This window comes from Paralichthys olivaceus, chromosome 10 (assembly GCF_024713975.1).
Source record: "Paralichthys olivaceus isolate ysfri-2021 chromosome 10, ASM2471397v2, whole genome shotgun sequence".
Taxonomy (NCBI): domain Eukaryota; kingdom Metazoa; phylum Chordata; class Actinopteri; order Pleuronectiformes; family Paralichthyidae; genus Paralichthys; species Paralichthys olivaceus.
The window spans coordinates 10,096,818-10,119,973 of record NC_091102.1 but is presented as its reverse complement, the minus strand read 5'-3'; the positions used below and the strand labels follow the sequence as shown (position 1 = coordinate 10,119,973).

Below are 23,156 nucleotides of genomic sequence, written 5' to 3'. Positions count from 1 at the left end.
ATTTCTATTTGGATCTGCATCAAATTGCTCACACACATGATATTTTCTAATCTAGATACAGGAATTATTTCTTGAACAGTCAGCAAAATCTAATGGGTTCTTCCTAGTGTCATGTCCATAGTCTGTATTAAAAAAAGTGCACATATACATAAAAAGTCATGTCCCATCCCTCCACAAAACGTCATGGAAACAGTTGAGCAATTTTTGCGTAATCCTGCTAACTAATCAGCAAATGCAGATGAAAACAGCCTCTTTGACAAGGTAATGACAAGAAGAAGCCTAAATAAACCAGCGGAATTACCAAACACCTTCTGCAAGTGAGAGTGGGTTTTTGTTTTGGAAGTGACAGGAGTTAATAATGAGCAGCCTCGGGGCGTTCAACACCCTCTAACCACAACAATGAGGGAGAGAAAGTCTTGCAGAGACTCCTACAGCACAAATACGTGGAGCTGAAGCAGCAGAACTTAGACCCTCTGCAATTAAAGAGCTTTAACTATTCATTTCTTTTAAAAAGGCAGCTGGTGTAAGATTTGACCTCACTGCAGGGACGGTGCCCTCATCTCACCAGTGATGGAGTGTGTCGTCACTGACTATTGTCCCTTCTCGAGCCCTCTGGGCTCTTCCACTTTGCTTTGTCAGGGGCTCAAGGTGGTCAACCACACGTAAACTCAGCACAGAGCAAGAAACATAAACATTCACAAGCAAGAGCTCCGTCATTCCCCACAGTGCTGACACAGTGGAGTACCTATTTATTGTTTTGCTGTTATGGGAATGACTTTATCTTTGTCACTTTGGTTAGAAAATATTGCAACTTTGAGCATATACCTCTGCTACGGTCCAACAGTCCCCTTAAATTGAATCAAGCTGCACCAAATTTCATACACTCATAGATATTAGTCCCCTTAATGTTGATGATCTTGTATCTTATATGGTTTTTATTTCATTATGGTTTTATTTCTTACATTTTGTTTCTTTTATACTGACTGTGAGCTCTGTTGGATTTTATTCTGAAAAGCACTTTGTAACTGTGTTTTCAAAAGTTTATTATCGTGAATTATTTCCTGGGATATCGGTGAAAAACGTCTCGTAATGTTATAGAAAGATCTGTACCAAGTTTTAATGGTCTCCTCCCTGAATCCTCCAACACCCTTCCACTGAGTTTTGTGATAATCCGTTTAGTAGTTCTTGCGTAATCTTATTCACAAACAAACAGAGGTGACCAAATAACCTCCTTGGTGAAGGTAATTAAATCAAACCAAAACAATAGGAACTGCATGTTTCACTGTATCACTACACCCTGTCATCTCAGGAGGGAGCATAAAACAGAAACTTGTGAAACCATCTCCTCCACTCCTTCTCCACAGCAAAGCAGCTGCTAAGCTGCGGCTCCTGCTCCTCCCATCACTGCCTGAAACAATGGAGCTGTGTAAAGTTCCTCTCTGAGAACTGATACATCAAATCTGCTGCTGCTGACTGTCCAGAAGAGTCTCTAGAGACGCTGGGCTGACTTTTGAGCCGTATAAAAATGTTTTACTAGCTGCGGTAATGGTTCAGAATAAAATGAAGGACTGGTGCCCCACGTCCCAAGTGCTGGTAGAGTTCAACATTCCTCTCTGCCGGTGCACACGCTGCAGATTTCAAACGAGCTGCCACTGTTTTAAAGAGATGACAAACCACCTGACACCTGCTTCAGGACTTTGTGACTGACTTTATGACATTAACAGCACAGTGTAGTGTTAGATGTCCCTGTGCAGAAGAACAGCCTTGACAAACCAATGCAGATATCTCAAATAAATCGTAGACATCTATCTATAAGTGTACATGAAGTCCATGAAAGACTTACCACCACCTGTGGCACAGAGTCTACTTCAGCCTCCGCCGCAGTCAAACTCTTGTACTGCTGAGGACTCTCAATGACCAGCTCCTTCTTTGGAGCTTTACCAGCCCTTCCTTGCATTGTCAACGGCCACAGTGAGATATCTCAGAGCTAGATCCCAAAGAGAAGTGGACAGCCAGCATATCCGAAAAAGTTTCTCCCCTTACTCAGACTCGCCCTCTCCTAATCACACCGCTCCCTGCTCTGACTGAGAGCAGAGCACTCACTCACACACCCAGGCTGAGGAGGTGGCCCCTCCTACACTCAGCTGTGCAGCCTGGGGGAGTTCAACACACACAAACACAAACACACACACGCACACACACACACATACGCACACACACACACACAGCTATCTGACCCCACACTATCCACCTGCATAGTGACACAGGGTTGACAAAGGCAAACAAAAGACACACATTCCTCAAGTATTACAGTCTGGTCAGGGACCGTCCACACCTTGTGCAGGGCAGCTGAAATAAGAGCTGGATTCTATTTCATCATCAGCAACGAGCTAGAACGGAGCAAGAAAACAATGGGGTAGTTCAATCGCAGGGGTGCAGCAGTATCCGAAGAAATCAGTCAAAGCACGTGCAGATAAGACTGAGCACATCAGATCAGACGATATAAATGTTGTCCCACATCAACGGTAAAGTTTAAGATCATTCATCTACGAGTCAGTGAGGAGTGCAGTGTCACAAATCAGCCACAAACTGTGACGAGCGTGAATCACTACAGTTTAAATGGCTGGCCCGCTCGCTGCACGACAGGAGCAGGACCAATTCTGTGATTGCCATCAGTTAGTGTCTCACGCCTTGTTGATGCAACTGCTTGAGGGGCATTCCAACATGACGCAGCCCCAGTCAACCCACCTGGGAGTGGGCCCGACCTACAGATTCCTCGCTGGGCCACAGCAGGGGAGGATGTTATTTTTTCTCGCCTGCTTCTGCGCTAAAGGCAAAAGGGGGAGGGCAGCCCTTCCCCCTCCCACTGTCACATGCATCTACAGGCCCCACACAGTGATTGGTTATCAATAGGAATGTTTTCTCATATCATCATATATCAAAATAAAGCTAATTTAAGGACAATTACCTCAATAATCTAAGATTCAGTACAAGTATATGATCATTATAGATTGATTATACAGATCCATTGATAGTCAGTACATTTTGATATATAGGCTACACGAAAATTAGCGATTGACAATTTTTCACTTAAAAAATATTTTTAAGAGTAGACAACCTGAATTAAAACAACTAAACAGAAAACACTAATTAATCAATATCAATAATATTAGTTGCAGTCCTAATTACAGTCAGTCCTCAACCTCTTTCCATGGTCCAAATCCCACAGCTGACTTGTTACAGAACACAATGGCCTCAGGACATATGAAATATTTAAATACTTAATTTTTGATGTTGGCCTCAATCTATTATAAATTATATCAATTATAAACTTGGACAATATGAACAGTCAAAACGCACAGGGCTCAAGTTTCAGTGGCCTCTGACTCTCACTTGTTTCAATACAACAGAATGAGGAGTGCAGATGTTGGGGGTTGATGTGTTAGTATTTAGCACAGCTCCACAGTATAAATTATATTTCCTATCACACTTAACTCTGTCCAAGTTTGCTTTTAATTAGTTATTTGATGCTATAAAAACTGGGTTAAGTTAATGATTGACAGCTGAGACTGACTCGTGATTGGCTGAGCTTGTGCATTCGTGGGACCTCGATACCTTGGCTCCGCTCCACAATCACCAATGCGCAAATTCATTTTTGTGCAACGTCCAGAATTAGCCACTCATCATCCATCTTTATATAAAGTCTACTGTTGAAGTTAGATGAAGGCCCAGCTCTAATTCTCACACTTCACAGATGGTGTGAGACTTTAAAACTAAGCTCCCACTACATTTCACCGTATCTTAACCTGAACCCTGTGCTATGTGGAAAATCATGCTTTGACACTCGAGCAGGTCAGTTGTGTGTGGTGCATTGCAAAGCCACATCCTGACAACTAAATAAAGCTGACAGACCACTGCCCTCCATCATAAACCGTGATCAGACTGTCAATGTGTGTTTAAGAGAGAGATCAGGTGACAGCAGGCTCCATAGTGGGAAAGAACAGCAGGGAGGTGATCATACATTTCCTGTTGCAGTCTGCTTCAAGAGTTAATCTTGAAAACAGCAAACAGATGATGTCTACAAAACCCAAAAAGCAAGACAAAGCATGAATGAAGGATTACATTTGTTATTTCAACTTGATATTTCAGTGGATGTTTACCAGAACCATATTTCCAGTTTGGATGCTCAGCACCCCCCCCCCCCCACCTCTAACCACAATCCCGGGGCCACTTTCTATCATCTTTGTAAAAACACACGCTGGTTTACTTTATGACACTCCCTGATGTTGTGGTTAAACACTGTTTTGATCTGTGTATGTACAGCTGGACTTTCTCCACTGGACATTTCATTTCAGCAGCAATAAGAGATAAATACATGTATAAATACACATTTAAATCCTCTCTACACATTAAGCCTGGTACTTTAATCCCAAGTACCAACGTGTAGCTGGCGACTGCACTTGAGCCAGACCTTATGTTGTATTTATTCAGACTGTTCAGTGGAAACCAATACAAATGTATTTGTTTGTGGCCAGCTGGCACTTGGGTGTAAGGAGACCCACTGAGTCCCTTTAAGTGGCAGAACAAACGTGTGTTGAGCAACAACTGGCTTCAGTCGCCAGCAGCAGACCAACCGGATGCATTGGACAAAAGTGTGTTGTTAATGTGCCCTGAAAGAGCAGGACAGAAGTACAAAATGAGGCTGTGTCCGTGATTCTGAGATGATGACGCAGACGGAGGAGTTTATTTAGATTTAGATAATGTTGCACATGACTCACACTGCGCAGGCCTCATCCATCCATCCAGCACCTACCCAAAGCTGGCATTAGACGAGAGGAAGGGTACAACCTACCATGGACACTTCACCAGGGTCTCACAGGGCCAACATACAGACACAAACAACATTCACACCTACAGACAATTTAGTGTCTCAGAATAACATAACCCCTATCTGCAGGTCTGGACTGTGAGAGGGAGCTGGAGAAAACCCAGCAAAACAGTAACAAATCGCAGTACAGATCAGAACTATATTAACTTATTGTCCTGCTGCTGTCATTGTGTAACTATTTGTTTTTAGATTGTGTACAGATTGTGTTTGTCCACTGTGATTTTCTATACCAAGCAAGACTATGACTGGACTCAGTTACATAACAAGGGCTTGATGCAATCGGTCGACTTTCCTAGAATGAGCCAAAGAAAAATAGGGTGTAACGTGGAATGTAACAAAAACACAGCCCCCGCCTCGCCACCCTGCTACAGCAGCAGCAGCCCCGGGACCTGCCCTCCTGCAGCCTGATTTAATGTCCACCTCCCCAGAGAGTTTTGAGCATAACATTTTAACATGGAGGTGATTATGACACTATGCTATGGCTACACTCTCTTATAATAACGTCATCATCGTAGGATGTGGGATACAATGGCATCAAACATAACAGGATGTAAACACGCAGCAGAGACAGTTGTCTCGCATAGCAGAGGTGGAAAATAAAAATAGTAATGCACTCAGTATTAAGATCTGAATGTATCATTGATAAAATACTAAAGCAAATTACAGGTCAAGATCAAGACAGTTGTATCAATCAATACAAGCCTTAAATGTAACTAACAGTATTGACTGTGAAAAATGCCGCCCTGCAATCTGTGGGAAAATCAAACCCCTGTTGCCAGATTGCCTTTTAAGCACATGGGCGTGAGTGCTGGAGATAATGGTCCAAACACATGCATTCGCAAATGCAACAGCACATCAATGCAGTGATGCACGAAACCCTGAGAGCAACTTCAGGTTGGTTGAAATATCTCACAACTAGGGAGCAATCACCAGGAAAAACAACTGAGCAAAGTATCCTGTTGTTTTAAATCAATCAGGCAAAGACACAGGAGCTGGAGGAGATCGTATGAGTTATCTAACGTCCTTAAAGATGTGAGGGTGAATGAGGTGTGTTAGTAACACTTGTTAAATGTTAAGTGTGCCAGGCTTAGAGACAGATACCAAGAGAAAATAAGCATAGCAGCCACATTTCAATGCATAGATGTGCACTTGCAGAGGATACAGGAATAAATAAATATATGAATTATCGAATTAACTAACTGAAAAGTGAATGCATAATTTCAAAATATTTCAATTAATAATTAAAATATACATATACATAAATAGATTTTTATTCTTTATGGAAATTATACAAAATTAATACTAATAATATAAATATACATTGATGAAATACATTTAAAAAAAATCAAAGGAGATTTTATCAAGCTGCATTGGTAATAAATATAGTCCGAGTGTAAAATATATAATTTTAAAGGTAAATATCTACAAATACATGCATCAATAAAATCTAGATTGGAATAAAAGTCAAAGTGAATTAAATTCAACTATTAATTTATCTGTTTGAGAATGCATGGGTCCAAGTTAGAAGTTTTACTCCCAAAACATCAGTGAATAAAAGCTTTCATCTTAGCGCAGCAGGCTGACGTCACTATCTCTTTCTTTCCATGTAACAAAATTCCTCTGATAAAACAAAGTCGACACTTCGGCACTTCTGTTCCAGCTTCACTGGAGGCCTCAAACATTTAACCAAAATAATGGAGGGAAGGCGAACCTCTGAGAAAGTAAAGAATGATGACACATGAACATCTGATAGCTTTTTTTTCAGAACTAGAAAGGAAGGCAGATCCCCTCCTGAGCAGAATCAGATGTGAGTTTCCAGGAGGAAGGAAAAGGCAGAGCTGTTAACATCAGTGACTAAAGTAACAGAGCAGCAAGAACAAGCCATTTAATTGCTCTCCCCATGCCTCGAGCAGTGAGTGTGTGCCCGACCTGCAACCTCATTCTTTGTTTTCCAGCATTAATGACCTGCTGCAATCAGAAGGAATTAAAACGGCAAACATAATGGTTTGTGTCTATTAATACCAGCAGGCCTAATGGATTAAAAAGGTGAAAATAGTGATAACAATAATGAGAAAGACTGAACCATTTCATCCAATAACTATAGAAGCTCTTTATAAAATCTTGTACAAACTATGGCCTGTGTCCCCAAACCAAGATGCTGGAGTCCTGACATCAACAATACAAAAGCAATGACTGTTTTCAGACGAGTCAGAATTGTAGCCAAACTTACACAAAGTAATTATATTGTTATAGGCTATAAAGAAATATGAAATTTAACAGATTGTCTCTTCTTTTCTTAAATGTTTTAGGTTATAGTCATATGTTAACTGTCATTTGAACTTTTGGTGGTCACCTAATATGATTTTGATTTCACAAGCTCACAGAAATAGATCTTAATACATGAAAGGCACAGAGGGGAGAGATAGGATTATTTGGAATATGTATAAAAAAAAAACTTTTGCTTCCACAGCCTCCACCATTTCTGACAATGTTTCCAAACACATCAGAACTGGTAAAGTTTGGAGCTTTCAAAAGATTTCTCTCCAGGCAACATGGTGGGAAATTAAACATTGCCCATCTTCATATATACTATCAATATTGTAACAATACAAATTGGTGAAGATCCCTTTTTATTTATTGATGTATTCAGTTATATTTTCAAATATTCAGTTATATTTTCCTGCCTTATGTCAGTTTAAAGGATCCACACATTTGCACTCCTGCAGAAATGTGTCGAGCAAACAACCGGCAACACAGTTAACAATTGATTTGCAAGACTGCTAAATGCTGACAGAGGATTAATTGACCCTGCCTGAATTATAAGACCATGCCTGAGCCAAGAGAAGCAACCGTGCCCTTGACCTAATTCCCTGCTCTCATCCTGGACCACTGTCCCTCAGCTCTGACGAAGCAGCGACAGGGTGGAGAAATCACAAACACACACACACACATTCAGAGAAGTGAGTAAACACAAACAAGAAGAGCAAGACAAGCTGGTACGGGGCAGCAGAAGCCCTGCCAAGCCGGCCGCTTCCCAGATGAAGAGCGGTGATTGATTTCCAGCAGACACAAGGCTCACTGTCACCCCCACCCACCCCTCGCCCCCATCCCTGCCCACAGAGGCTTTAACCCATGTGGTGCTTAGCGACAGGCAAGACGCAGCGCTACCACTGCCCTACATTTTATACCGCCGCTCCTCGTGGATACACATTCATGAGTCTGAAATGAGAACCAAGATGATTGTTACTGCTCCCGTGGATTTTGCTGAATACATGAGTCTGACAAATATGGAATCAGGAGTACCAGTGCAATGAACGCCGGCAGCAGTTGTACTTCAAAAAATGAGGACGATTCTTTGACGCACTCAGAGAAACTGCACTCACATATTCTAATATTACTATTATCTGAATAATTTACTATAACCATGTCCTGCTTTTACACCTCTTAACAGAGGGAATCATGGAGGGAATGCAGTGTAAACATTAACCTAATGCACCATTAAAGACTGTGTATGTGTATGTTTTAGAAACTGAATGCAGGACTCCATGCACTGCCACTATGTGGAAGTGCTACAATGGAAAATGAATCCACAACAATTTGATCATTCATGCATGAAGCAAAAATGAAAAACACTTGCAGCTTCTCGTATAAGAGGATTTGCTGCTTTTTCTGTTTTCTAATTTGCTGTTACCTTAACTACCATAAATACTTTATACTATTCTGCAGCATTATTCAGCATAAATCAGCCTTTTCACCAAACACGGTTTCTCCCAGAGCTTCTGTTTCATAGAAAAAATTCTTAATAGATTTCATGCAAAAATGAATCATTGATTTATGCACTGTAAATGAGTGTGCATATGTACAGTATATTTTGTCTATTTGAATGAAATATATACATATTACTAGACATTTTCTCAGCACACACACCTTAAGTACTCTTGGTGTTGGCAGTACACGCGACTCTCTCCGACTCAGCGCTCGCTCAGCCTCAGATGGCCCAATGGACTCGGCTGCTCCCTTACAGATGTAGCCACTACAGTTCCTCTCTAACACCGTGCGCAGCCCGTCATACACGACCGTGCTGGTGGTGCACCCCATTCCTCCAGGTCCAAACAGGCATCAGTCAGGAGAGCCCGCCCGTGACCCAGTTTCCTCGATCGTCCCCTGCTCCTCCCCGGTCCATGATTTAACTCTGACCCGCAAATCCACCGCTTCTGACCCGAGGAGAGAGTGCCGGTCTCCAGGCAAAAAAAAAAAGGAGAGGAGGAGAGCCAGGGAGGACGGTTTGAGAGTGAAATTTATTCACACAGAAAAAAAAGAGAGAGTCAGTGTAATTCCAATTCCAAGCTGCCCCTGTCTGAATACCTCAGTCAGCTGAAGATACAGTGAGTGAGTGAGGTGGAGCAGAGGACGAGGGATGGGGGGATGAAGGATGCTGTGCGAGCTCTGCTGCAGCTCCAGCCAATGCTGAGCCTCGCTGCAGCGCAGGCTTGTGTGTGCATCTGTCTCTCTCACTCAGTCAGTTCTCTCCTCTGAGCCCCCACGAGCATTTCCAAATTCCATCCTTTCTTTTATACTTTTCATTTCCACATTTGCATCCTGTTGTTTTTGACTCCACAATAAACGAATCACCTTCTTTCATTTAACTCCTCAAAACGAAACTCCTTTCGGGAGCCAGATGAATAATTGTGAAACAAATGGGTTACAGTAAATGCAGTCTTATATCCAGAGGGAGACTGTGATTCCATGTGTCAGGCAAACAGCAATATGGCTGAATGCTTATTTAGTTCAGCAGAGAAACCAGGGCCAGTGGCAGAACAATCGGGTGAATCATATTGAGGAGATGCCATGGAATATGCAGCCGTCTGCAGCCATGTGTTATAATAAAGACATAAGGTCTGAGAGTCTATTAAATCAAATTAAATACACAGAGAAGTGTGTTTTCTGAAATAAAATTAAATGTCAAAATCTCCTTGAAAACCCAGTGACCGGACTCCAGCGTCAAAGAAATCTCTATCTACAAAACACACCAAGGACACGGGAGGATTTAAACCTTTTAGGTCAAGACATCAAATAGGGAGTTTTTTTCTATAAAAGATTAGCTGCTGCTTGATCACAGGCAGACTGCTCTGCCAAGTACACAGATATAAATGGAAGGGGAATGACAAAATGTGATCATACACAGGCTCTAAGAAATGCCATGGATTTATTCATCCGCTCGTAAGGCCTTTGGTTAAAATGTCTCCGGTCTGTGATCAGGAAGAAAAAAGCAGGAAAACCTTAATTATCATAAATCGTGTTCCTGCTCCTTTATTTGCAAAGGCAGTCAGTTTCATTTCAACAAAGTCCTGGTTGGAATACATTTCCCCGGTTGGTCAAAATAGTCCAACCCAGATACACACATCCTGGTTATGAGGAGAAGATGAGGAAACGGAGCCACGTTCAGTTTGGTTTATTATCAACGTCTCTTCCTGCAGCTGCAAGTTTAACATTTAAAAAGAAAATGTAGCTGCCCCCTGGCATCAGCTGTGTTTGTGTGCAATTGCAGCATACTGGCGTCTGTCTGGAAACTTCCTCTAAGAGATCAACCTTTCTTTACGTTACATTAAAAGGTGCACACACAGGTACACCCTCACACCCATACAAACACATCACCACACATGCACGTCTGGAGAAAGCCAAGCGCTCCCTTACATCATGATGGTGCACGAAACCATAAACGCTTGTACACATTCCCGCTTGCTTGCCTTGTTAATATTTCAGCACTGCTTGACACACTGAACTACATTCGAGTGTGTGATGAGAAGAAAAGGAGCAGCCGAGGAAAGCAGCTGAGCCTGTGGATGAGGGGATTCAGGGGGGAAAAGAGAAAGACTGGTCGAAGGAGGGGAAAATCAAAGTCCCTGATTTTGCCTATTGATCTTTTTGGAAATAGACAAACTATATCTCCCCTTCTCCCACCTCCGATCCACTCTGCGTCCCCCCCGACTCTGCAAAGAGGGATTTTAGGCTTAAGAACGAGATGCAATCTGGAGAAAAAAAATGGTAAAACTGCAAAGTCATAATTCCAATTTTTGAGGATATGTAAGCCAGCAGCAGCAACACAGATCGGATTCTTGAGCATCTTCTCTTTTTGGTCACATCGTGCAATTCTACCATGAGGCATTGTTCGCTAGAATGTTTACTTTACAGTTTGAAGTAGAAAATTAAATTTTCCAATTTTATGCTGGAAATTCTGACTACAAGCAAATATGTTTTTGTCTTGTCAAGAATGTCAGTTATTGCTGCAACTTAAAACAAAATAAGTACCAACATAAACAGGAGAATGACAACAAGCTGACATTGTTTGAAGTATCACAGCTGGTGATTGTAAATCTTCAGCCCTGAGGACACAGATTCTTCTTGTGCATGTAAAGACGTGTGTGTGCAACAATGTGACAAGTGGGATGTGGGATTTCCCCAAACCTGGGAAAAATCATGGCGGTAATTTAAGCTTGCAGCAGTAGAGGTGCATTAGAAATTAAGTTTTACACAACATGTGTTTTTTGTATTAAATATTTATATAGTAGAATAATCCCAAAACAAGCGTGCATGTGTTCCAATTTCAAGGGGCTAACATAAGAAGTGCAGGTGAAAGAGTTCAAACCAGACCAGAGTCTCAGAAACAACACAAACTAAATTCATGTCGAGCAAAATATTTTGTTTTCTGTATAACCCATTAAAAATTAAGCCACATCGAGCAAATCTGTGGGCAGTAAAGATTGATATATATAAATGACGAGGAGCTACAGCAGATTTAATGCATCGTGAGGAGACCAGTCCATGATATACAGTGTATATATATATATATATATATATAGTTTCTATTTCACGCTTTATCTTTCACTTAAATGTTGGATCTGTTAACCATGTAATGAGCACATCCCAGGTCTGAATCCAAACCTGTCACTCCCATATTCAATGGATGAAAAGGTTGGATGCCCCAGGTTTCCCTGAATTTTACTAAACACAGCACTGGGTATGAATTATTCAGATCACATGGAGGGATTGCTGAATCATTAACTGTAGCAGTGTTACTTTCTACTGGCTTCGTGTCAGACAGCACAATCTGCAACAAGCAGCAGCACAACTATTAATATTGTTGGAAATGTAAAAATATCATTACATCAGAAGCTATACATCTCCTGTTGACAGTGACACACACACACACACACACACACACACACACACAGCTTTGTTATGAGCAATATGATATAAAATATATTAGTGCCTGACATGGAACACATTCCAGTGGCCCTGCTCAGCTTGAGGACGTCTATTCCGTGCATGTCTGACAAATGAAGTGGCACTGCCGCCTCCAGCAGAACACAGTTGGACTGTGTCTGCCATGCTATATCATGAGCTGGAGCTGCAGGCATTGCTGCACAGCGACGGGCAGAGGGGAGAAGGGGGGGAGCCAGTTAAAGTGTTCTGAGGGACAGCATGGGTCAATCTGTGGAAGTTCAGGTGTGAGCATCCTCTGCTCAGTGAGTCCACGCTGCACAGCTCTGCTCAAATCTGCAGCAGCTGCAGAGGAGATAAGAGGCAGCTGGGAACAGCGTCAGGTCCGTGGAGCTGCACAGATTAATGCTGCTCTTGTTAGTGGACAGCAAGGCTTCATTCTCTGCAGCGGGCTACACTTCCTGGCATGATATTAAGCATGACCCCTATAAAGTGCAGATAATGTTGATGTCGCCAGATTACACACATTATCAAGTATCTGGCACATATCAATGTGTCTGAAGGTGTCTGCTATTTTATTTTAGCAGTTTATATTGAAGGAATTGTTTTTGAAAGTGGCTAAAACAAAAACTATTCCAGATTTTCATCATTGGGATTGTTGTTAGCTCTGTAGGCAAACATTAGTGAGTTGAATGTAATCCGGGTGGCCATGGAGGTCAGTGTAGTGACATGAGGCTTTATCAGGCTGGTTGAAGACCAGGCGTGGCACCACACAGTGCATGAAGGGAGGCCTGCCAGAGGGGCATTGTAACAGTAAACAGATGACAGATGACCATGGCATGTACTATATATAATATATATATATAGTGTTTATAAAGATGGATGACATGACATCTCCCAAAAAGTGAAGCCAAAGCATCTCCATGCTACTACAGCTCCATCACACGATCACTACTGCACAGACTGCTACTAAATGCACAAGATGGCAGCATCCAGGATGTTTCTTTCTGGACAGAATCAGGAGACGTGTCGTCCATCTTTATTCCAAACATTAGGGTTTTGAGTAAAAGCTCTGTTTCACTAACATTACTGTATGAACAATGCGACCACAGGCCCAGAGACATTCATGTGTTGTATGTAAGATATGTCATGATGATGTCAGGTCACCACACAGACTCTCTCTTAGTGGTTTGTCTTCTCCACCTGGACTCAATGACCACGGTTACTCCACATATGGACGCCATCACCCGCAAAATAACACCACTTGTACTGATGCAGTAGTTTCAAGCTGTTAACAGCAAGTGATGGGCGGAGCCAAATTAAAAGACATCAAAGCCTGCACATGTGGCTATGGAGGGGTCAACATGAGTTTTACGCTGAGTGGCGGACAATTCGATAAAGCCAGAAATGTCTGGCTCGGAGGAATGGAGCAGAGTTCAGGAGGAGTTGGAATCTCATCTGAGAAGTCCCCGGTAGGATGAAGGTCAAGTCCACAGCTGGTCGTGTTTCCATGCTGTGGGGCTCTGCAGGGAGACGTATGTGCGTTTCTGCAGAGAGAGAGCACAGCTCGGTGCACTGCAGTGACATCACCCACATGTGTGGCAGTGCGGGGCCGATAAAACTGGCTGGCTCCCAGTTGGAGCTCTCCGGGGACACCAAAAAGGAAGTGGCTGTTTCCTGCTGATGTGCGTAAACCCTGTCATAACAAAGCTACCTCTCGCTGCCCACTTTCCTTCGAACTCAATCACAACTCCAGAGCCACAGAGTTTTGTGGGCATTTGTGGTGAGAGATCCAAGATTCAAAAACACAAAAGGAAGGAATAACATTTTTATTATAGCTGCACAAAGCCAGGAGAACCATTAACCCGTGACAGGTTGGAGTAAGAATTTGAATTGGTTTCTCATGGGTTCTTGTTTAAGAGAAAGAGTAAAGAGAAAAGTTATTTGAGTGCCGTCATACCCTTACAGATGTAGGTGGGCTACATGTATAGGCCTGGAATTTCAGTGAGCCAAGTGCTTCACATTCTAGAACCCCAGTTTACATCACAAGTCCAAAATACTTGACACATGAGACAAAGGAGTGAGAGTGGACTCAAATCATTGTCCAAACAGTCTGTTGCATGGCCTGCATTGATTAAACTCTGAGCTAAGACCCAGGTTATCCTGTCCGTCTTAAAATGGTACAAAACAAATACAACAGGGGCCACATCCTCTTCCCTTTTCACTTGGTATTTTTGGTTCGGTTTATTTATCCCAGGAGAAGAAAATGGCCCATTTTTCCTGAGAGGCACCGCTTCCTTTGCTTTGTAGTGGTGCAGAATAAGTATAGGTTGCACGAAGACACATGCACGAATCAGAAAGTATGTACGAATATGCATAAACTATGAGTCCGCATTAGTATCTAGCTCTGTTGGGTGTGCAGGGATCAAGTGAGGCAGCAGTGGATTCAGGTTGTTGTTAATAGATGCTGCTAATCAAACTGTGCCTTTCCTCAGAGGCAGTGCCAAACCTGCAGTCACACTTGTACCTACCGCTGCCAAGTGTACCTTGGCCTCACCAAACACAACAAAAAGTAATCTCATTTACAAAATGAAACTTGCTTACTCAAACAAGCCAATGCACCACAAAGCTGATCTCACTGCAAAATTACCTCTGGTGAACAAAACACAGCTGCATTGACTTCAAGTTTGTTTTCTTATTGGAAAATAAATGAATAACTGCTGATTTCTGCAGATCACACAATAAAACAACCACACGGGAATTTGAAATCAAAACATTGTTAGAAACTACTTCATTACTAATCATGTTTCATCTGAAAGCTTAAATTTGCTTTTCAAATACTGTTCACCCACCATGCAGGATAATGTATGGAGCGCTGCAAACCCCTCCTCATGAGTGAAAGGTGGGAAAACATGAGTGTTTGAATGATGTTACTGCCATCTACAGGCAGAGTATGAACCAACACAAGTCTTTATAGAAGTCAGCATGACACAAGACTTGATATGGAGAAATCAAAACATCCCATGATTATGGATTATTCAGTGAAAACATTCAGATTCACTGGAGATTGAGAAGTGATGGGTCTTCCTGCAGTGTCTCCACTGGTGCTGTGTGACACCATAGTCTATAGAAACAGCTTCCTTCCTGCTCTCATTAGTATAATGCCGACATTGTTTCGCTGTGTGTGTGTCGTTTCCAGCAACTCAGTGTGGAAACAATCACTCCCCACACTGCAGTCACTATAGTAGAAGAAGAGGTGACCATATACAAATTGGACTGTAAAGGAAGTGAGAGTTACAAGAGACACAGCTCATTCAGATCACACACACACACAAGGCAGAGATGACGACACTATATTTAACTATGTGGCAGCAAAACTAAATATCCAGGTAGCAGGATTTGCACAGAGAGGAAAATGTTGCCTCGATGACAAGCTGTCATCACTCTTGTGTGTGTGTGTGTGTGTGTCTGTGTGTGTGTGTGTGTGTGTGTGTGTGTGTGTGTGTGTGTGTATGTGTGTATGTGTGTGTGTGTGTGTGTGTGTATGTGTGTGTGTGTGTGTGTGTGTGTGTGTGTCATCCGTCATTGTGGTGAGAACAGTTTGGTCTAAACAACCCTCGCTGGGTCAGCGGCCAGTGCCCAGGTGTGAAGGGGATTTTTGGAGGCAGTGTGTCATCGTGGTCAGGCTCCGACATGCAGTCAGGAAGCTGGGAGCTAAGAGATCCTGAAACAAGTCCACACTGGCCTGACATGATGTGATCAGCTCCACTCTGTTAGTCACAACTGCAGGTCCAGCATCGTTTTAAAAAGTGTGAATGAACCACTGACGTACAGCACTCAGTGAACTCTCTGTGTTCTCAGTGTGGTCTGTGTGCTACTGAAGCAGACTGAGGTCAAACCTCATAAATTGAACATGATGTAGGGCTCAGACAATATTCTGTCTATTTTGTAACTAATGAGTAATCGATTCATTATGAACGATCGATTAGTTACTCATCTGGTGTTGAACTGTGTCTCATGGCAGCACACTGCTGTTGCAAAGACTTGGGGTGAAATAATATTTTGCTGTGTCTATGAAATACATATTAAAATGTGAATATAAAATTTCAAGTATCACAGATACGCTTTTACAATTTGAATTTTGAATCATTCGCTACAGATGGAACAGATTATGCGGTTTCATGAGAAAACCAATATAGAAGCTGCAACTTAAACTGGATTAAAATATTTTATCAAACAGTGGATGGAATTTTTCTTAATTAACACAGTATAATGAGCTGTTGATTTAAATGGAAAAGCCTTCAGAACAAAGATAATTACTGTTAAACAACCTTCTTGGTTACTAGTTGTTTATTATATAGAACTGGGGCCATAGCATGTGATTCCAATGGAATGAGAGGAACAAACTGGGTCTGATGAGTCACTCAACATTTACTGAAGGTATCAGGTGACATTATGAAAAACCTGTTAATAACAAAGCTTCTTATCAGTCATCAACAGGGAGATGACACATTAAGTGACTTCTTAACAACAAATGGAAGCAATCAGCTGTAAACTACTAATCCAGGTGCTTTGCTTTCGGTTTGGAGCAGATTTTAGATAATATCCCTCGGCCTCAGAAGAAACTCTAGTCCAACAGATGGTCCGCGCCAAGATTTACCCGAATATCCTACAATGAAAGCCAGTTAGACTGAGCAGATTAAACTGCAGCTCCCTCACTTTCAACACAGCCACACAGGAGCGTGATACAGAGCATCTTACTGCTGGTTGTGTGTGTAGAAAGAGTCAGGTGAGGGAAACACAGCAGAACGGTGGGAACTTATCGTTATCTAACCTATAGGGGACTCTGGAAGGGAAGTGTAAACACAGTCTGAGATGTATAGAGAAGAGAGATTAATCTTTATAGCCTCTAAACCTCAGATCAGCATGAAACAGGATTTAATGTGAAAGTGGAACCAAAGCCAACAGGGTGCGGCACTGGAAGAGCACAACAAAACAGAAAACAGATCATTTAGATAAAAGGTTAGATTAACACAAGCTAATTCAAGACAAACCAGAGAGCTTTCTCTGGCTTGGAGGCGACTTGACGATGCCGAGCTGCAGGGGGAGGTGGGTGGGGAGGCAGGAGTTTGGGAACCTTGACGGGATCAGCTAATCTCACTATAGGCTCTTTGTTTGTAATCAGTGGAAATCCTCTTGAGCCCGGTTCAATGAGCGCTGCTGACAATCAAGGGAAACAGAACACGGAGGAGGAGATGAACGCATGTCCGTGCACCTGCACCAGTGAGTGGCAGTGGATTTAGCTGTAATACGGTGCCACACAGCTCCCCGGAGAGGCCACGGACAGCTGCTACAAGAGGCTGTCGCACATGACGGCTCCAGTGGACACAGATCATGTTGGCATTGTGCAGATACAGGAAGATGTTTTGTTATCCAAACAGCATCATTATTAGATGTAGAGTTGAATAAGATATTGATAGATTCTGGATCAAAAGGGATATTACAGAGAAAATCCTGAATTGGTACTAATTTGTACCTTAAATACCAGTTGCATCCAGTAAATCATGGAATTCTAACTGTGCATAATACACAGATTTAATAAATGTGAACTTTATTTTCAGCATGAATTTAGTTTCACAATGAAAAAGTAAATCTGTTGTAATCTGTGTTTTATCAGCCCTGTGGTTATTTTTCATTGCTTGCCACACGTGGGTCTGGCTTTAAAAAATACAGGAGTGGTTCACCGCCTTCTTCCTGTTGGAGCCGCATTTGCTGGTACTGACCCCCCCCCCCCCCCCCCCCGACACCCCCCTCTCAGAGGTCCCCACCCTTCCTGACGGAGGAAACACATGTTATGGGATACATCCCTGTTTTAGAACAGCTCCACTTGGACAGTCAATATTGAACTGCACGCTTTGTCACTTTTCACTTTTCACAACATCCCAGTCCCTCACACAAGATGCAACAGAACTCTCTTATGGCAGGAAGAAAAAAAATCTCATTATTTGCTGCTGATCCTGCCCCTGTTGTTGGCATTTTGTTAGGTTTAACTTGCCTCACGGATCAGGGTAATACCTCAATGAGCAGGTTGGCTGCTATGGCAACTAAGATGGATTTGACATTTTTTGCATAGTCTTAAGTGAGTCACTTGACAAAGTGTCAAGAAAAGAAAAAAATGAATGATCGCTGCAAATAGAATCCATCAATCCAAGTTCAAAAATGGCTCAGGAGTTTTATTTGTCATGCAATACTTTGTGTGAAATATTTCGGAAACAACGCAGAGGGATTATCAATGGACTTTCTTACGCTTTCTCAGATTTTGTGACACACAAACATCGCTCGCAGCTAATTATATGGGTATAGTAAATTCAACACAATGCTCTGTGAGTGGGGGTTGGTATCGTCGGCCTCCGACAACTGAGACAGAGTCTCTAATTGGAGATTAAGTCAAGTCAGGGATATTGAGCTATTTATCTGCATGGTGGTGTGCAGGCTGAAGAGCAGGGATGTGATCCTGCGTGTTCAAAGCACTCACCATCCTGCACGGCGCCTGTTTTTAGCCACTTCACACTTAAAGGTTCAGTGAGCAGAATTTAGTGATATCGAGTGTTGAAGTAGCATGTTGCAGCTGAACACCCCTCACCTCACCCTCCACTTCCAAACATGACAGAGAACCTGTGATAGATTTCAGTTGTATAAAAACTCAAAAGGTGTTTAGTTTCTCCAGTCTGGACTACTGTAGAAAACATGGTGGCCTCCGTAAAGAGGACCCCCTCGATGTACATGTAGAGTATTTAAATATAAAGTATTTAAAATATAAAGGGCCTTTTCTGGGGTAAAGAAATCTACAATTCATATAATTTAGATGAAACAAACTAGTGAAAACATCATGAGGATTATTCTACATTAAATTTCTGCCAATAGTTCTCTTTCACCTAAATCTTACACACTGGACCTTTAACTTTAAATAACACGAGGCCGAGTGTCAGCGTTGCACTGTTCAGGGTTCAGGATCGCTTTGTTTACCTCAAACACAAACAAGTGTGATTAAGAACAGGCCTTCAGACGCACGGCCACACCACTGCCTCTCTATAAACACCACAGCGCTAACTTTATTTATCCATCCAGGCGAGGGACAGTGCGGTAGCACAGAGCACACTCAGTACAACCCTGCCTCCTCATGTTAAATCCCTGCAAAACAAACAGGGAGCAAACATCAACAAAGTGTGGAGGAGAGCTCCGTCTCTGCTGTAACTACAGACTCCGACAGAAAAACCAAACAGTCATCACCAAGGTCACATGACTTCCTCCTGCGTAAGACTCCCATTAACGTCTTCAACCTATTGTCTGGTGTTCCTTCGTCTCATTTTTCTGAATGTCAGCTAACACAACAGCAGGCGAACAGAATTTTTATAAATAAAAGGCCTCAAACCTCGGTGAAGTTGTCACTTTAAACAGAGCTCAGTTGTTTATCGTGGGCTGAGAGGACACAATGGGCTTGTTTTGGGTTTCAAAGCAAATAAGAAGGAGCTCAGTGTTTCATGTAAATGTTTCTTGAATGGGCAACTCATGAAAATTCATTTTACATAGAATAACGTTGTACTGTAACTGTGTTGGACAGAATGTGTCTTAACCAGTGGAGGAAAGAAGCTGAGTAACTTTACTCATGTATTAAGTACAGTTCTAAGATGCTTCTACTTTACTGGAGGAATTTAATTTTATGACACTGGATTACTGCACTTAACTGATGGTGAGAGTTACTTTTCAAATTAAAAGATCACATTACAAAATACAATTCACCGATAAATATAAACCAGTTTTTCATTAGGCTTTTTGCATTTTCCACTACAGAGTAATAATATTTAATAATAATATTTGTGCAACAATGCAAATTAAAACATGGCTGAAATATTGAACTAATCTGTGCAGCAGTATTGTGTTATTTCTTCTTTCCACTCTCATCAATCATTTCTTTTTATCTCATTTAGTGATTTTATTTACTTTACTTATTTATTATTACTTCCATGGTCGGATTTTAACCCATCAATTATGATTTTAATGAGGGACTTCTAAATGTTTCAAACAGTAAAATGCAGTAATTTTCCAGAAAATAAGTACTTTTGTATTTATAATACATTTAGCTGCTAATACTGTAGTTTAACTTAAGCAACATTTGAATGCATAATGTTACACATGTATTTTTATATTGTTGTATTGGCACTTTTTTCTTCCGCTGGTTTTAAAGAGTCTTAAATCTTTTAGATCTGTTCTACACGCCAATATTATATTATATGAAAATTCAAAAAGGTGGGATGGAAACCCCGCCTCCAAAACCGCGCTCTCCTCAGCCCCACCCTCTGCAGGTTGTGCCCCTCCCGCCCTCTCCTGCCTACGGCGTGTGAGAGCGAGGAATGTCAACTATGCGGCCGGCACTGGTGAAAAGTCATTACAGTTTATCCCCTCGGGCTGCAGCAGGTCCCATCCACACGCTGCACAAGGGCGAGTGCACAGGAGCGCAGAGGTTTTAACTTTGGTTTAATTAAGCAAACAGCAGGCACTGTGGGAAACATCACGGGGAAGGGTTAAAACTACGCCGAGGAACCTCTGACTTCTATCTGTTTACATAACGCTGCATTTACCCGCCTCTGCTCCGCTGCCCTGGTGGACTGAAATAAGTGGCCTGAACTTTCAGGGAAATCCCAAATGAACGATACCAGCTTCAATAGTAACTTTCATTTTCATCTGAGTAGTGTGATAGCAGTCAGATCGCAGCACGGAGCAGGAATGTTAAATAGTTCCCCACAGAAGCCCCCTATCTTCAATGAAACACCTATTTCTATTTCGGTGAAAAACAAATCTAATATCTGCCTCTCCTCTGCCTCCAATGGTATTTTAACAATAAACTTTTAATCGGGTCAGTTTTCATGCTATTCATAAATCCTTTATACAGGTATTAGCTCTAAATCTCAATGGGAAACTAGCTTTTGTGTGGGCTAATTGTATGCTAATCCATCCCTCTGTGTTTCGCCACATCCGACAGCAGCTGATCCTGGTGTGATCTGCATGGAGAGTGTGAAAGCGAGGTCAGCGAGATGTTGAAGGGGACAGAGGGAGAGATATAGTGTCCAAAGCAGATCAGGCAACAGAGAGTGGGCCTTCAGTCTGACACTCAACCCAGCGAGTCACATTAGTCACACAGAAGAGACTCAGGAACAAAAGGAGGAAATGTTTTTGTTCATTAAGGGTTATCCCTTTATTCCTTTCAGGCATTTGGTCATAAAGCAAAGTGTTGAACAAGTAGAAGATTGGGGGTCTGTACACTTTCTGGAGTTTGTCTTTCAGAAATGAAGAACGCAGCAGGAGACTGTGTGGGTCACACACGTTCACAAGAACATTTCCAGGAGATTCAGATGCTGCGTTTTTGTTTTACAGCAAATCGACACCTGCCCTTATCGCCAAAGTTATCGAATCTCATTGTCTTTCCAAGTTAAAATGTAGGTTGGCATCTTCTACATGTGTGGCACCATTATTTTTCACCCAGCGAAATTCTATTCTTCCAGTTTCATGTCAATCAGGTGTTAGAAATGCACCCACTCGCTCGCTGTGAATTCTCTGAACATTTTCCGGGGAGCTGAAAAGTTCCAGAAAAATGTCTGTAGCAGAGCGTGGCTATATTCATCCCTGGGAACATTAACGTCTGCACAAAGTCCCATGACAATAAATTCAGCAGTTGCTTGGATATTTATAGTGAACCAACAGAATAATGGACTGACATTGCTACACCTATAGAGCCACGCCACTGGCATGGCTAAAAATAACACTTCTAGTACAAGACCTCATGTTCATCAAGGCTATCGGAGTTCAAACAGCGCTGGAGAGTAGCATACAGTTACAGAACATCAAAGAATCACGTCCACCCCCCACTCAACCAGTAAAAGAGCGATCCTCCGCTCGGAGCAGGAAGCAAATCCTATAATTGGCACCGACTCAAAAATAGAGAAAATGCCATCCATCAAGCAGAGAAAAAAATAATGACAAGGTTACACGTGTTAGTGGCAGCGCAACCTCCAATCTCCTCTGTCACGGTAACAGCCATATTCCAACAATTACACATTAATAGGAATAGGAGGGGAAACGTTACTTTTGTAGACAAATTGAGGAGGCACCTCACAAAAAAGGACTTAAAAGGAAATGTGCAAGTCGTTAGTCTGCTCTTTCTAGACATTTCTCCATCAGCCAACATGAATGTGTTGCTCAGTCTCTAGTCAGGAGTGCTGTGGTGCTTTTCAGGGCTTTAATCCGATGAGCTTAATCTGTTGGTTCGGGTGCATGTGGTCACCTCATGGCTAATACTCTGGTTGACCGCTCTCAAAATGAATGAATCAGTGATGGCAGGCGAAGCAGTGTCCACCTTTACTTCATATACAAGAAAGAACCCATTACATTGGATCCAGACAAAGGGGCAGAGTTTTCATCACTTCTATGACATTGTGAGTTAGGGTGTTAATTCACATTGGAATTGTTTCCCCTGAGAATAATGAATGGATATTGATGAAAAAACAGGCATATTTAGGTCAGCAGCTTTATGAAATTTAAAGGGGACAAATGGGCCTTGGCAGAGTTATGCCCTCTGCATCGATTGTGGTGGACTGACCAATAATTACCACTCATGCTGCCAGCATGGCTTTAAACTCTTCCTCAGCCAGACTTCAAACATTCTCAACAGACGTCTTGATTTCATTTGCACAACATGTAAACTTCAATCTCTGTTCTATTCATTCAAATCTTCTGTTGATTATTGCATCAGATATGATGATGATGATGATGATGATGGCAGGGTCGTTATCGGTTTACAGAGAAAGACAAATGAGATTAACCACATAACAGTCAGAGGACAGTAACGGTCGGACGCTTGTGGAGTCTTACACGTAGGGGTGTGTGTGTGTGTGTGTGTACCCTGCTGACTCAGAAATAGCTATGTTAATGGCCTCAAGGATGGAAGTAAACCAATGCCTCACTTGATTGCTAATTTGTTGATGATAATGTT

At 42.1% G+C, this 23,156-nt stretch overlaps 1 protein-coding gene across 10 annotated transcripts in view; it reads right to left on the bottom strand.

Moving 5' to 3' along the window:
• The window catches only part of zmp:0000001200 (dedicator of cytokinesis protein 9), a 70,162-nt gene that overhangs the window by 40,010 nt on the left and 6,996 nt on the right, over window positions 1-23,156 (bottom strand). For 6 of the 10 annotated variants that reach the window (XM_069533268.1, XM_069533269.1, XM_069533270.1 and 3 more), the window contains exon 1: window positions 8,816-9,129. The exons of 3 other annotated variants lie outside the window; for them this stretch is intronic. In XM_069533268.1, coding sequence (XP_069389369.1) covers window positions 8,816-8,986 — 171 coding nt within the window. In that variant the 5' untranslated portion in view covers window positions 8,987-9,129. Of the gene's footprint in view, window positions 1-1,843; window positions 2,086-8,815; window positions 9,130-23,156 lie in introns of those variants that run through there. One more of the 10 variants, XM_020089985.2, reaches the window with a different exon arrangement.